The sequence below is a fragment of the Grammomys surdaster genome, unplaced genomic scaffold (assembly GCF_004785775.1).
Source record: "Grammomys surdaster isolate TR1022 unplaced genomic scaffold, NIH_TR_1.0 126048, whole genome shotgun sequence".
In the NCBI taxonomy this organism is placed as follows: domain Eukaryota; kingdom Metazoa; phylum Chordata; class Mammalia; order Rodentia; family Muridae; genus Grammomys; species Grammomys surdaster.
Window position 1 is genome coordinate 206,563 of NW_021620860.1, and position 14,200 is coordinate 220,762.

Genomic DNA, 14,200 nt, shown 5'->3' on the forward strand with positions numbered 1-14,200 from the left:
AGTCAACCTTCTCTTATAGCTCCAGGACTTTTGACAACCTGGACTCAGATTTCCTACCTACCTTTGCATATTGAAAGCCTTCCTCATCCTGGTAAAACCAACACCCCTCATCACAGGAGGACACGTGAAGTAGTAAAGAACATGGAATATGGAGACACACAGTTGACTTCGAATACCAGCATGCTCCAGAGAACACTGACCTATGAATGTAATCTATGAAAATAAACAAACTAAACATAGTGGTATGGTCAAGGAGGTTTGAGGGAGATACGTGTTATATCACCTCACTGAAAATATCCAGAGCTTCTTAGCATATTGGAGGCCCTGAGAAACCCTCCAGTGAGGAAGTCAGTATTCCCATGGTTCCTCAACAGTCTCCTATTGAGTCCCCTGGAACAGTGGTTTGAGGACCTCCATCTAGGAACACTGTACCCTTTCATCCTTAAGTTCCAACACAACTGGCGGCTGAATGATAAATAATCCATGTGCATAGCTCAATCAGATGAGGTTATAAGGACACTGGTCCTTGTCACCCAGACAGCTCTTGATGGCTGTCCACATGCCTCTCCCGAGTCATCATTCAAAGCATGTACGAAGGGACAGAAAACAAGAGATTTTCTAGAATTCTATAGAAAAGTACTTGTTCGCCCATTGCCCAACCTACTCTCGATAGACTCTATCTACTCCTTTCCAAGTCAACGCCTTGGCACCACCAGACATAAATCTAATTTTTTTCTCACGTTTTTAGTCAGAGAGTCTAAACTAGCTCATGGAAAACCATGCTTGCTGGAAGAAGAGAAATCCAAAACCACCTATGTAGCCGCAGTCTGTAAAGTAGACACGGAGCACAGGGCAGAGCGGCGGATACCTGCCATTCCAAGCCACTATTAGTGATGTGGAATGATTAGAAGATAATGGTACAGCACCTTTGAAGACCAAAATGATGAAGCCATCTGTGCAATGACAACTGGCCAATGTGAAGAGTCCTTATTTGACAACAAAACAACCTGAATCCCTTTTATGAGGTAAGGAATGTGTCTTAGGTAATAAACACTTAAGTAATTAGATGGATTTTTATGGAAGCAGCCATAAACTGAAACATGGGGAAAATATCTTGGCCATAGGTTGACGCCCAGGGAGGCAAGTATATAAGAGCCAGGGCAAATGACAGAGCATTCAGACATCAACTGACTTCTCCTCCCAACTCTACCACAACCCAACTCCCAAAGCCATGGCTTGCTGTGTCGCCCGCTGCTGCAGCGTCCCCACTGGCCCTGCCACCACCATCTGCTCTTCTGACAAGTCCTGCCGCTGTGGAGTCTGCCTGCCCAGCACCTGCCCACATGAGATCAGCCTCCTGCAGCCCACTTGCTGTGACCCCTGCCCCCCACCCTGCTGCCAACCTGAAGTGTACGTGCCAACCTGCTGGCTGCTCAACTCTTGCCACCCAACTCCCGGCCTGAGTGGCATCGACCTGACTACCTTCGTGCAGCCCGGCTGTGAGAGTCCCTGTGAGCCCTGCTGTTAAGTCTTCCTCCCAGGTTCAGTGGCCTGGTTGCTCAGCATCCTCCCCATCACCTGTCCTCAGCAACTGCTTCTGCTTGCATCAAAGCTTACTCCACCCCAACGCCCAGGAACAGGGGCCCATGGACATGCTTAAATTCTTAACGCTTTGTTCTTTTGGGAACAAATGGACTCCTTCTCTCTTTTAGGCTCTATCCCTGCTTTTTTGAGAGATAATCATTTGGACTATTCATTAATAAACTTCATTCTGGCTTAGCATCCATGACCTCGTAGCTGTTTATGTCTGTGTTTCCTCTTAGGGAAAGTGGAATGCCTATCTGGTTGACAGCAGGTTCTTATACAACCCAATACCCATCCCAGTAGAGTGTGAAGTCTTATGTGTGAACAGTTCCCTCTTTGGAGTGGGAGAATAGTAAATGTGCAAAAGCTTTAGCATTTAGAACTAGCTTGCCTAGAAAAGCTTAGAAGCGTAAATAAGTAGAAATTACATAGAATGGAACATACAGAAATCGGAGACCAAAGGCATGTAAGTCAATAATACTGACGATCAAGACACCTGACATAAAACTGCTTTCATTTTTAGGTATCTTTTTTGCCATAATGTCTTATGATTTGGGATCCCTAGGCTGTAATTTACATCAGCCAAACACTCATTGCTCTGGTATTTATTACAAGAAGACACAAGCAAGAGTTCCCATCCTTGAATGGTCCTAGAGAAGAGGTTTGGATGGATGCTGTCTTGCCAAATAATTGGTTTTACGTAAATATCAGCATTTATCTGTTTCTTGCTCCCTCCAATGAGGGCTCTGTGAGTTTACAGAATAGCCCCAATTATTCTTAGAAGTTGATTGATTCAAGAGGCATACGCATGCTATCATGTCACTGAAATATCTGTAATGTATTAGACCAAAATTAAATATTATTTGTACAACAGAAATAGCCATGACCTTCTGATAGCACTAACAGACATTCCTCTTGGGGAAAAAAGAAATCTCTGTGTTGACCATTATGCCATTTCCTTAGTTGTGATGGAAAAATCTACATACAGTAAAGTCTTTGAAGAAAATACCCAGACTGCTATAACCTAGTTGCATAAACATTTTCTTACCTGTGGGGTGTGTGTGTGTGACAGATACCCCACATTTCTGACACCATTCTGTCCCCACTATGTTGTATTGTATTCTCAAAACTGTGAGCAAAGTAAACCTTCTCTTCCTTAAGTTGTTTTTTTTGGGTGTTTTACCCCAGCAAGGGGAAAAGCAACACCTTGTCTATACCCCTTGCCATCCCCACTCTGCCTGGCTGCCTTTGCTGCTTTCAACTGTAGTAACTAAGGTTCTATGATGGTCCCGGATGCTCTAGCAGGTAGGTATCATCTGTGCCAGATCTCATTTGTCTTTTAAAAAAAGTCTCTAAGGGACAACAGTCATTTCCCTCCGCCAGTTTATAAATGGGAGAGACAGAAGCTAGGAAAGGCTAAGCAACTTCCGAAGGTTGTAAAACTTACTGATGACAAAGACATACTTAAATCCAAAACCTATCAGAACCCCAAATTCCTTCTCTTTTTACCATGCTAAATCCATCCACCTCCTTCCCAGATAGGAACAAAATGTGCTTGTAGATGGCTCCTTCTTCAGCAGAACGCATGCACCACTTGAAACACACCTCTACAACCCCTTGAAATTGTAGGCTTGGCTATATAATACCAGTTTTTCAGCTTTCTTCATGGATGAGCATAGTGTAAGACAAAACAAGAAAAATATAAGGAAAATGTTTCTAAAGTAAGAAAAAAAACCTATTTTTTTTCAGTCAGACTTAAGGACTGATTGGCATTACCAGTACTGTTCTGCTGTCTCAGTCATTCAGCTTGAGTTAAAATGCAAACTATTTTGGCATATGTGATAGCAGTTTTCTTAGTGAGTTTCAAGGACCCATAGCAAGGAAAACATACTGCCCATAAATTAAGTAATTATGTATTGTTGACAACAGAATAAAGAGCCAAATAATTGTATTTCTTCTTCAGATTGTCTATGGCACCCAACTTTTTCTTCCATTCTCACAGATTCAAGACTAATCTAGACCCTGTTCTGCCATAGCGCCCCAACTGACCTTGATTTAAATATTCAGTGTTCCTCCTTTACCTTTACCCTGCCACTCTTCTTGTCCTTTTAAGTATTATTTCCACTGAATTGTTCAAATACTGTGATGACTCAAGATTTCTCTTTTTACTGAACCATGACTCAGCTCTCCGGGGAGACAAACAGGACGCTGTAATGACTCAGCTCTTCAGAGAGACAGACAGGACCCTCCACAGTCAGTACAACCATTCTCACAGAATCTGATGTGCACTCTACTGACTGAACCATCTCCCTAGCCCCAGTCGTATGGATTTCTAATAACTAATTTTTCTTTAGATTTATAGAGCCGGAGACATCCAGTGACCTACAGATGACATCAGCCAATATATGTGTTAATAAGCAGATAACTCGAAAATTATAAGTACCCTGGTGCTTGTCAATTGGATATACATCCCCACAACTTCTCACAAAAGCCTTGCTGCCTAAACCCCTAGAAGAGTGGCTCTCAACCTGTGGGTCTCTACCCCTTTGGAGTTGATTGACTCTTTTACAGGAGTGGCCTAAGGCCATCAGAAAACACGGATATTTAAATTACAATTCATAACAATAACAAAACTACAGCTATGAAGCAGCAATGAAATGATTTTATGTTTGGAGGTCACCACAGCATGAGGAACTGCATTGAAAGGTCACAGCCATTTGTTCCGTAGAACCACTACTCTAGAACAGTAGCCTTTTTAGGACAAAATTTCCTGTCTTCCAATTTACAAGCTTGTGACTGGTAAAGCTCTCCTCTCCCCATCACTGCCTTGGGCTTAGTGGTTTTGTCAAGGACCCCAGGATCAGAACTTCCATGGTTATAAGAATACTGTCATTCAGCACCCAGAAGGCAAAGCTCTGTGCTGACGCCCAATCCTCCAATCTCTGTTCAGATAACAATAATGTCACCCCTATTCCTGACTTAGAGCTGGTGGCTGCTTCTTGTATATCCCTAACTTCCCTTCTTTGGGTGTTTCAATCCTCTGATAGACACTTACCAAACATCCTACATTAAAACTCTCCTTTTTTGAAGTACCTCGCATGAGGCTGAACCTTTGCTTGCTTCCTGAGTCACGGTGATACACAATCACCACACAATAGCTTCCACTGACCCCTGTCTGATACCTTCCCTTCCTTCACTTTTTACTCATTGATAGCCTCTACAATCCACCCATCACCTCGCCACTCGGCTAGGACTGGAGATACCAAAATGAATAAGATGTCCCTGTTCTGAAAGAGATTGTAACCTAGAAAAAAAAAATGTGAACCAAGCCATGCAGCAAAGCACTATGGGTAGATATGGCATTCACCAGAGGCAGAAGAGTAGGGGTGGCCAATTGAATGAGGATTAAGGGCTGGAGGTAGGAGCAGGGCAGTGTTGATGGGGAAGCCATTGCCTTTCTTTCAGGAAATGCACTTCTTTCTAAACACTTCTGTTAAAAGACCATAGCACAGTTCCTCCACAAAAGCTTCTTTGGTTATTCCAGTCCTCCACCACAGAGTTTTCACCTATGGGATTTCTCATAGCAGCCTCAGAAACATCTGCCATGCCTTGAATCATTCTTTCCTTGCCACACACAATGCTGGAAGCTTTTATCATAGTAAGGCTATAGTGGGGAGTTACTATTTGTTCTAGCTTTGCAGTTGAAAAACTGAAATCCATATAAATTAACTTCATGTAGGCCTGACAATTCGTAAGTTATAATGCAATGAACTCTAAAACTTCTTCATCGCTTGCTCTGAAACTCCATAGCTTTACCGAGTTCTTGATTAAGTGTCTTTAGAATCATAAGCTAAAATATTACTAGTGGCTTCCATCAGATCATGTTCCCTACAAGGACAGGCACCATTTGTATCTTCTATTTTCCTGCTTCCTCCTCACCCTTTAGGACATTGTAGACATAATATTACTGTGTACTGTGTAAAGACTATCCTTGTTTTATTCAAATGCTGATTTGTATGCTCCCATATCTGCTCCCATATCTGCTCCCATATCTGCTCCCATATCTGCTCCCATATCTGCTTGCAGTCCAGACAAGGCAGTGTGATGCTTATCCTAAGGATCTCCTGTATAAACAGGAGACTCTTGCATAAACATTGCTCTTCATTTACTCTCTGACCTGTCAATACAAACTGACCAGCCAATGGCTGAGCAGAAGAGAGAATAGGACTGGACTTCCAATCCCAGCCAGAAGAGGAGGAGAGAGAAAAAGAGGGAGAATTTGCCAAAAGGGAAGGGTTTGAAAGACTCCATGGGAACATATCTGGGCAGAAGAGAGAGCCAGACCAATACTAAAATGGAAGTATCTCGGGGATTTTGCCTGGGAGGTAGCCAGATTAGTTTAGAGGAATAGAACAGATTGATGACTGCTCAGCTACTGTGCTGTAAAGCTTATCAAATAAACCTTATAGTCTCTGTCTCATTCATTTGGGAGCTAGCCAGAACGAAGACTATCTTTTTTTTTTTAAATGCTTTTACAAGACATAGTGGAGATTCAATGAGCAAATGACTTCCAGCAAATAGATTTGCTAACCAATGACCTTTAGTGTGGTCACACTCTACTGAACCTATGAAGCATTAGCACTCTATAGGAATTACAGTGGAAGGGACTTGGAAAAGGTGTAGATCATTGACGGCACTAAACATGGCTTCGCACAATGGAAGAGACAGATCAGTAGGTTCACTTTTATGAAAAGCAAAAACTTTTCACACTGGTTTGCAAAGAAATGCAAGCACACATTTTTCAGACCACATATCATCCCCCCCCAAAAAAAAACTGCATTTTAATTCACTTCAATTTTTAGTTAAAATAACTTGTACCTTGTAAAACTAAAGACTCATTCATGTTCATATTTGCTTGCATGTCTAGATGATATTGTGGTAATGTACGGGAAATATGTAGCAAGCTCTACTGTCTTTGAGCACAATCATGTTGTGTGTCTTCAATATTTGAGTATTCTCTCTGATCCATCCATAAACACCACCATGTGTCTTGTAGAAAGAAGAAAAGAAGAAAGAAGAAAAAGCTGCACCAGGAAGCAAGTTTGAGTGAAGCAACACAGCCAAATAAAACTCCAAGAGTATGTGTCCCATGGCGGATAGAGAAGGCACTGCGTTGTTTGTGTGGAGTTGTGCAAACACCAACAAGGAAGCATACCAAAGGCTGAGGCCACGTTCCTTCAAATAGGTGGGTATAAAAGGCCCTCCAAGGGCAGCTTTGTGTAAGAACGCCTTCCTCAGCAACAAACTCTGGTTCACTGTCACCATGACTGGCTGTAATTCCTATCTGCAAGGATGCCATAGCGTCCCCACTGGCCCGGCCACCACCCTGTGTTCCTCTGAAATATACTGTCCATGTGGAGTCTGCCTGCCTAGCACCTGTCCACACAAGATCAGCCTCCTTCAGCCCAGCTGCTGCAACACTTGCCCCCCACCCTGCTGTGTGCCTGATTCCTATGTGTCATCGTGTTGGCTTCTCAACAAGGGCTACCCTGCCCCAAACCTGAAGGGGGTCTCTGTTTCCACCTGTGTTGAACCTTGTGAGTGTGACCCCTCTTGCTGTTAAATAAAAGCCTGTAAAGAGCTTCCCTACCTTGCCCTAAGGATCTACAAAGGTTGCCACTGAGGGCTGCCAAGCAAATGGCTTTAATGAGACACTTTGTAATATTTTGACCCTGAGACTTCATTTTTGTAGAAGTATTCTTTCTGCATTTTGAACAATGATTTCAGATAAATAGAAAAGTTGTTCTCCTATATCTCCATATTTTAAAAGTAAATAAACACTACTACTCCCCAAATCTTGTGCTGTCTCGGTGTCTAATTCTATAATTACACAAGGACTCTTGACACATGCATCATGAAGCTATAAATGTGTACAACAGAATTATACTTTCTGATGACACCAACATAAATCTCAATAGCTGAAAGGAAGTCACACTAGGATACGCAGATACACGCAAAAGACTGCCTGACTCATAAAACACATTCATACTGAGCTTAGAATTGTTTTTAAATTCCAAGATCAGCACTACTTTTAACTTTTGTTTTCCCTGAATATTTAAACAAACTCAAATGTGTCCTTGAAAGCACAGCCAAGCTGGTCATTAAACATGTACACATTCACATTCCAAGCATGTCTCAGATGCTTCTGATGCCCAGGTATCTTCTCAAGTGCTTGAAGGAGAAAAGAACGACTAAGCACACATTTCCCAAATTGGAAGGGCCCCGTGCAGGTATGAGAAAAGATATAAAGGAAATGGTAATACTTGGCAGAATGAGGCAGGTCAACTTGACAGACAGCATGGAAAGTTGTGGAAACATCTAGAGTTGATTTATAAAGGAGGTAAGTGTGCCAGAGCCTAGAAAATGAGTAGGTTTGGAAAGCAGAGAATGAGAACAGGAAATTTGCAGCTAATGCAAAAACCTGAGTGCAATGACAGACAGCACATTTTTATTCACAGAAGAAGCATGCTATCCAAATATTAGGCAAGCCACCTGCTCTTCCTACAGGTCAAGCATAGCACTTCACAGTAACATCATGTTCTAATGCTTTCTCCGTTTTCCTTCTTCTGTTAGACATGTCATGTTGGGTGAAACAACACCTCACCAGGGAATCTGTACTCGGCACTTAACCAATATTGATTTGTCATCCAAAAAATCTGTGCTTTTGATTCCACCAGCTGAGGGATTTGTGCTGAAGATTTATATGAAGATGTCAGAACATTAGGCATTGTTGTGTCTTCCTTCAGCCTACAGGACAAACCCAGACCAGCTGAGGCGAGGGATGTTGTAGAAGGCCTCTCAAAGGAATGTACTATTCAGTTAAAGCTCGAAGGGGAGAAAACAAACACATATGCAGATGAAAGTCCCTCACAGATGATTTTTAATGGAGTCTCTCATTCTTCCTTGCATTGACATCTGCTAACTCTGGGAATCATATGATTTCTCTGGTAGGATCCCATTCTGCCCCACTTTAAAATATGTGAGTCATTCACATGAAAATGAATGATAACAAGAATAGGTTTCCTTTCATGACATCTAATAAAGGAAAGCAAAGGAAACTTTTTACTCATTCCAATGATTTTTATACTTTGGCTCCCTTTTAGGAATAAAGAAACTGTGAGAAAATAAAATGTAACACCACCTTTGAAAGGTCTCCAGACAAACAACAAAACAAAATAAAACAAAAATGTGTACTATAGATTTATTTTAAACAATCAAAAATAAAAAAATAAAAAACCTAGCTCCACAACATTCTGCCCCATTGCCTGCTCAGGAGAGCTTGAATTCCATTATCAATAAACAAAGGAAATGTTTGAAATGTACATTGTCAGATGAAATATTTGTAGATAAGTGGCCATATTCTCGATGGTTTCGCTGAATGAGAAAATATCCAATTAATCATTTGAATTAATTTCTCTAAAACTTTTCAATACATGTAACATCATATGCTGCATATTATTGTAAACTAAGAAGAGCTGAGAAATTTTAAACCCTAAAAGTGTCCATGAGTTGTCACTTGGTCAAATTACACATAACTCATACTAGATTGGGCATGCCCAGAATTCTGTAAACTCTGATGGTCTTATGACAAAATGTCAGGTCCATGAGTCAAAACTCCAATTGAATTAAAAAGGGCAGGGACTTTTAATAGACAAGAAAATGCCAAACTGATTAGATAATCTCAGTGGAAAAGGGTGTCACAAACAAAAACAGGACAGGAGGGAAGCCTTCTCATTGGACTCACACCCTCTGGGGAAGGTATAAAACAGTTCAGACTGAGAGGACACATTTGAACCTCAGAAACTTCATCTTTGCAAGGGACCAAAGCCAACCAGACTCCAACACCATGGCTTGCTGTGTCGCCCGCTGCTGCAGTGTCCCCACAGGACCTGCCACCACCATCTGCTCCTCAGACAAGTCCTGTCGCTGTGGAGTCTGCCTGCCCAGCACCTGCCCACACACCATTTGGCAACTGGAGCCCACCTGCTGTGACAACTGTCCCCCACCCTGCCACATCCCTCAGCCCTGTGTGCCCACCTGCTTCCTGCTCAACTCCTGCCATCCCACCCCAGACCTGCTGACTGTCAACCTCACCACCTATGTGCAGCCAGGCTGTGAGGACCCCTGCGTCCCAAGGTGCTGCTGACCTGTGCCTCCCTACCTCATACTGAAGACTCCAGGAGCTGCCTAACCACTGTCCGCTTGTCTCAGTAGTTGTCACAATGTTAAAGTAGGCAGATGACCTAGGCTATGGAAACCCTATCTTTGTTTTTAAGGGCAAGAAATCAAGAATTTGCTTATGCGATCCAGATGAATAGTCATCTGATTGATTTCAACAGGTGAAACACTTTCCATTATGAAAGTGTTATCAAAATCTTTATGATTTCAAACTATGGGGGTTTGGGCCACGTTGCTTCTGGGATCTTATTTTCTGTATTGAGTATTTTCAGAAGCAAAATAATTTCCTGATGGGTCTTCTAATAAATCGTATTTCCCTGGCCATAAGTGTTCTTTATTTATGTTAGTGTTTGGGATACATTTCTTATGCTTAACAGATTATCTTTTATCATCATCATCATCATCATCTTCATCCTTATCATCATCATTATTGAAGGTTCCAATGAAGGCATCACCAGAGCTAGCTTGCTGGCATACCTTCCTAACTTATTGTCTGTCTTCACCGTCCATCTTCTCTCCTTTCTCTCAGACTCATCGAATCCTCAAAACAACACTACATAATGATATGGGAAAAGTTGTTTATTTGTTGTTAAATGTTCTCAAATTTATAAAAAGTTAGTTACTAAGGCAGGCAGAATTTAATCCCTGGCATGTCTGACTCAAAAGGTCACTTCTTTCCCACATCATAAAGCCTTGAACATAAAGAGATGAAGAAACTAATCAGCAGCTTTGACACAGATTCAAAACATGCCTGAAAAAATGTGAAAAATAAAAAAAAATCAACAAAATCATGACATCCAATTTTGACCAATAGGGGGTAAATTGGCTCTAATCAAAATTGACAAATATTCAGCTGTAAGAGCTGGGTCACTTCAATCTTATTTTTAACTCTAGCACCAGGCACTAACACACGCTTTGTTTGCCACCTGCTATCACAGAGGTGATAGCCCAGTAGTCAATAGGATGCCAGATGCTTTGGGATGACAGACTGAGAGCTAGAGGTAAAACTTCTATCAAAGCTGGAAATGTGCCAGTACCTCCAAAGATGAGGAAGCTGAGGCAGGAGGATAGAGAGGTCAAGACCAGGCTGGGCAACACAGGGATAGTCTGTCTGAAAAAGAAAGAAAGAAGAAGAGAAAGGAAGGAAGGAAGGAGAGAAGGAAGGAAGGAAGGAAGAGAGGGAGGGAAGGAGGGAGGGAGGGAAGGAGGGAGGGAGGGAGGGAGGGAGGGAGGAAGGAAGGAAGGAAGAAAGGAGGGATATTGGCTAGTTAAATCCATTAGATGATTTTATAAACATACAAACTTATATGATAGAGAAAACCCTTTACTGGGCCTACAAAGAATATGTGCATATATGTCACACATGTACTGGATGTGTAAACTTATTCTATATAATATGTATACACACACAGTCTTTTATTGTAGATACAAAGGAACAATACACTGAATAAGAAATTGGCATCTTTCAGCCCTGAAAGTCTGATGACCATTTTTTTTTCTGTCTCCAGAAAATGTCAGAGTAAGATCCTGCCCTTTGCTATTTGCACTAAGAACGTAATCTATCCTTCCCAGTTATGATTCATAATATCAGCAATTTATAATATATTATCATAAGCCTTTCCAACAGACTACAAATTCCACAAGGACAGAGATAAAGTTCATTTTGCTCACTGAGCCTGGCGTTGCTCTTCAATAAATGACTATGTCACTAATTTTTTTTAGTGAATGAGATAGAGCTGAGGAGATAGTTTATTTGGCAAACTATTTGCCTTGAAAACGCAAGGACTTGAGTCTGATTGCTAGAATTCAACTGGGTGTTGTGGCACAGACTTGTAATCACAGTGCTGAAGAGGTGGAGGCAGGGGGATGCTTGAAGCTCACTAACCAACCAGGTGTCCTCCTTGAGCAGTTCCAGACCAGTGAAAGACTATCTCAAAATGAAAAGGTAGAAGCTTGGAGAGATGGCTCAGAAGTTAAGTGGACCTGCTGTTTTTGCAGCGGATCTAGGTTCAGTTCCCAGCACCCACATGACAGCTCGCTCACATAACCAGCTGTTCTTCAAGTTCCAGATGTCTGATTCTCCCTTCTAGACTCTGTGGGCACCAGACACACACACATAAATACAGATGGGCAAATCACTAGTGCACATAAAAAACTAAAATAATAAATTTTTTTTAAAAAGGAAGAAAGAAAGAAAGAAAGAAAGAAAGAAAGAAAGAAAGAAAGAAGGAAGGAAGGAAAGAGAAAAGGAAAGAGAAAAGAAAGGGTAAATGGCGTGTAAGGAAAAACAATGGAATTTGTCCTCTGGCTTCCACACACATGTGCACACATAAACCCTAGTACAGACACACACACACACACACACACGAAATATCCATTTTCCCTAAGCAACCCAGTGTGCAATTCAGTACCTATTCATTCAGTGATAAATCAGGGTATTACCGTAACTTAGTGTGTATGCCAACCATTTTCTCTGCTCTCAGACATTAACACTTCACTTACTTAACTAGCATGAACTCTAAGATCAGTGTCGCTGTCTTGTCTGAGGTGTCTCTCTTACTTGAGTGCCTCCCTCCTCCTTCTGTGACTATTTCTTTTATCTTTACTTTGCCTTGTGTGATCTTCACCTTATTTCAATAATCATGGAGCTCATCTTTGCATACCACGGACTTTAAACTCTTTTCATCTTACGTGAGGTTCACAGTGGTCTTTTAAGTAAGAGAATGTACATGCTACTGCCCTCACTTTGCAGCAAAGAATGGCAAGGCTCCCCAAAGTGAATTGCTTAAAATAACAAGGGAGGTAGCCAGTACTCTTCAGACAATAATGCAGAGTTCCTCTGGCTCCAAACATGGTCCAGGAACACACTCAGCACTTGCTCTTAAGCACTGAAGTGTATCTGGAGTCTCAATGGTACACTGGAAGGAGACTTGAGTTTTTAGCAATCGGGACAAGAAATTAAAATCCGTCGCCCATAAGTCTGCTTTCTGTTGTGATCGGCTTTACTTGGATTCTAAATTTGTAGTCACAATTTATTATTTCATTTAGTGTTCCATTTTTATTCTACGTAAAGATCGAGAACTCAAGTGTTTTGTTACTCATTGAACAGTCAAGGAACCAAAGCAACAGTACAGAATCAGGGATGATTCATGATAGGAGGCAAATGTCCAGGATGTGAGGGGAGCCTGTGTCAGCCTAACTTGCTATGGGAGAAAAGAAAAAATGAAATGTCATCTTTCATCTTGCAAATTGGAAAAGACTTTGAAAATGTTTGCAAACCAAACACAACTGAAAAAGTACTGGGGAGCATTAGTGTAATGAATATTAAAGGCTTTGAAATTATTGGACATTTACATTTGTCCCCATAACTCTATCTGGTAAATATTTCTACTTCAGAATAATCAGAAACAAGCACAAAGATTCATATAGAGAATCTCTAATCTCTATTGGCACAGCTATCAAAGAAAAAGGTTGAGGTTAGTGAAAAGCAAATAATTAATAACATAAAATCTTAAAGTACCCAAAAGTTCAATTACTGATAAATACTAGTAAACACCAAAAATCAGGAATGCAGGATAAAGGAATATATGAGCTTATGCAAGAAGGTAAATTATAGAATATATATAAAATGATTCCAGAAATATAGAAATGAATGATTTCATATAGTCAAAAATAATGCTATCATATTTATATGTGTGTTGTATAATACCAACAGATGTTTCCGGATGATGCCTTTATGCTCTTTTACATTTTCAATTTTTAATGAATATGTAATATTTTACATAAAAATAATAATTATTTGTAAAGTTTGTCCATATTTCTCATCAGACCTCTTTAGTGCAGCATTGAGCTTCAAGTTCCTCGATGCTCATGGACAGTAACTAAAATACAGAAATACAGTTCATCTCTTCAAAAAATAAACAGCTCATCAAGCTGATAGAAAAAGATACAATAATCAGTTGTCCCTGATAGAAAAGGGGACAAAGAGAATAGAAGGTTAAAGCGTGAGGGAGAGCAGCATTCTGCAGATTACTGTCATGCCCCTGTGGTCCACTGCAGCCTGGTGGTGACACTGTAATTGTAGAAGCCTTTTGTGATATGTCATAAAGCTTGTGTCCTAGTGACAAACAGCAAGTGTAATCAGTTAAGATTTGGCAATGAATTCAAATAAAAGGTAATTAGCAGAAATAGGGACTCTTTACAGGCATCTAAATGGCAGGCCAATTACAGGATAATGGAAACACGAACATAAACGAGAACCAGGAAAGAAGCCAATTGGTCGGGTCAACGCCCTCTGGGGAGGGTATATAAGAACCCTGGAGCAAGAGGAGACATTTGAACCTCAGAAACTTCATCTTTGCAAGGGACCAAAGCCAAC

At 41.0% G+C, this 14,200-nt stretch overlaps 3 protein-coding genes across 3 annotated transcripts in view; all 3 read left to right on the forward strand.

The window, feature by feature from the left end:
* Positions 1–1,190: 1,190 nt before the first annotated feature.
* On the forward strand, positions 1,191–1,776 carry LOC114610588 (keratin-associated protein 3-1). The gene has a single exon (XM_028755203.1). The coding sequence runs from the start codon at positions 1,232–1,234 to the stop codon at positions 1,526–1,528; it is 297 nt and encodes a 98-aa protein (XP_028611036.1). The 5' UTR covers positions 1,191–1,231; the 3' UTR covers positions 1,529–1,776.
* A 5,131-nt stretch (positions 1,777–6,907) lies between these two features.
* Positions 6,908–7,207, forward strand: LOC114610413 (keratin-associated protein 3-1-like). The gene has a single exon (XM_028754951.1). The coding sequence runs from the start codon at positions 6,908–6,910 to the stop codon at positions 7,205–7,207; it is 300 nt and encodes a 99-aa protein (XP_028610784.1).
* Positions 7,208–9,441: 2,234 nt separating this feature from the next.
* The window catches only part of LOC114610574 (keratin-associated protein 3-2), a 5,175-nt gene continuing 416 nt past the window's right edge, over positions 9,442–14,200 (forward strand). The window contains exon 1 of the mRNA XM_028755186.1: positions 9,442–9,780. Coding sequence (XP_028611019.1) covers positions 9,491–9,780 — 290 coding nt within the window. The 5' untranslated portion in view covers positions 9,442–9,490. The remainder of the gene's footprint in view (positions 9,781–14,200) is intronic.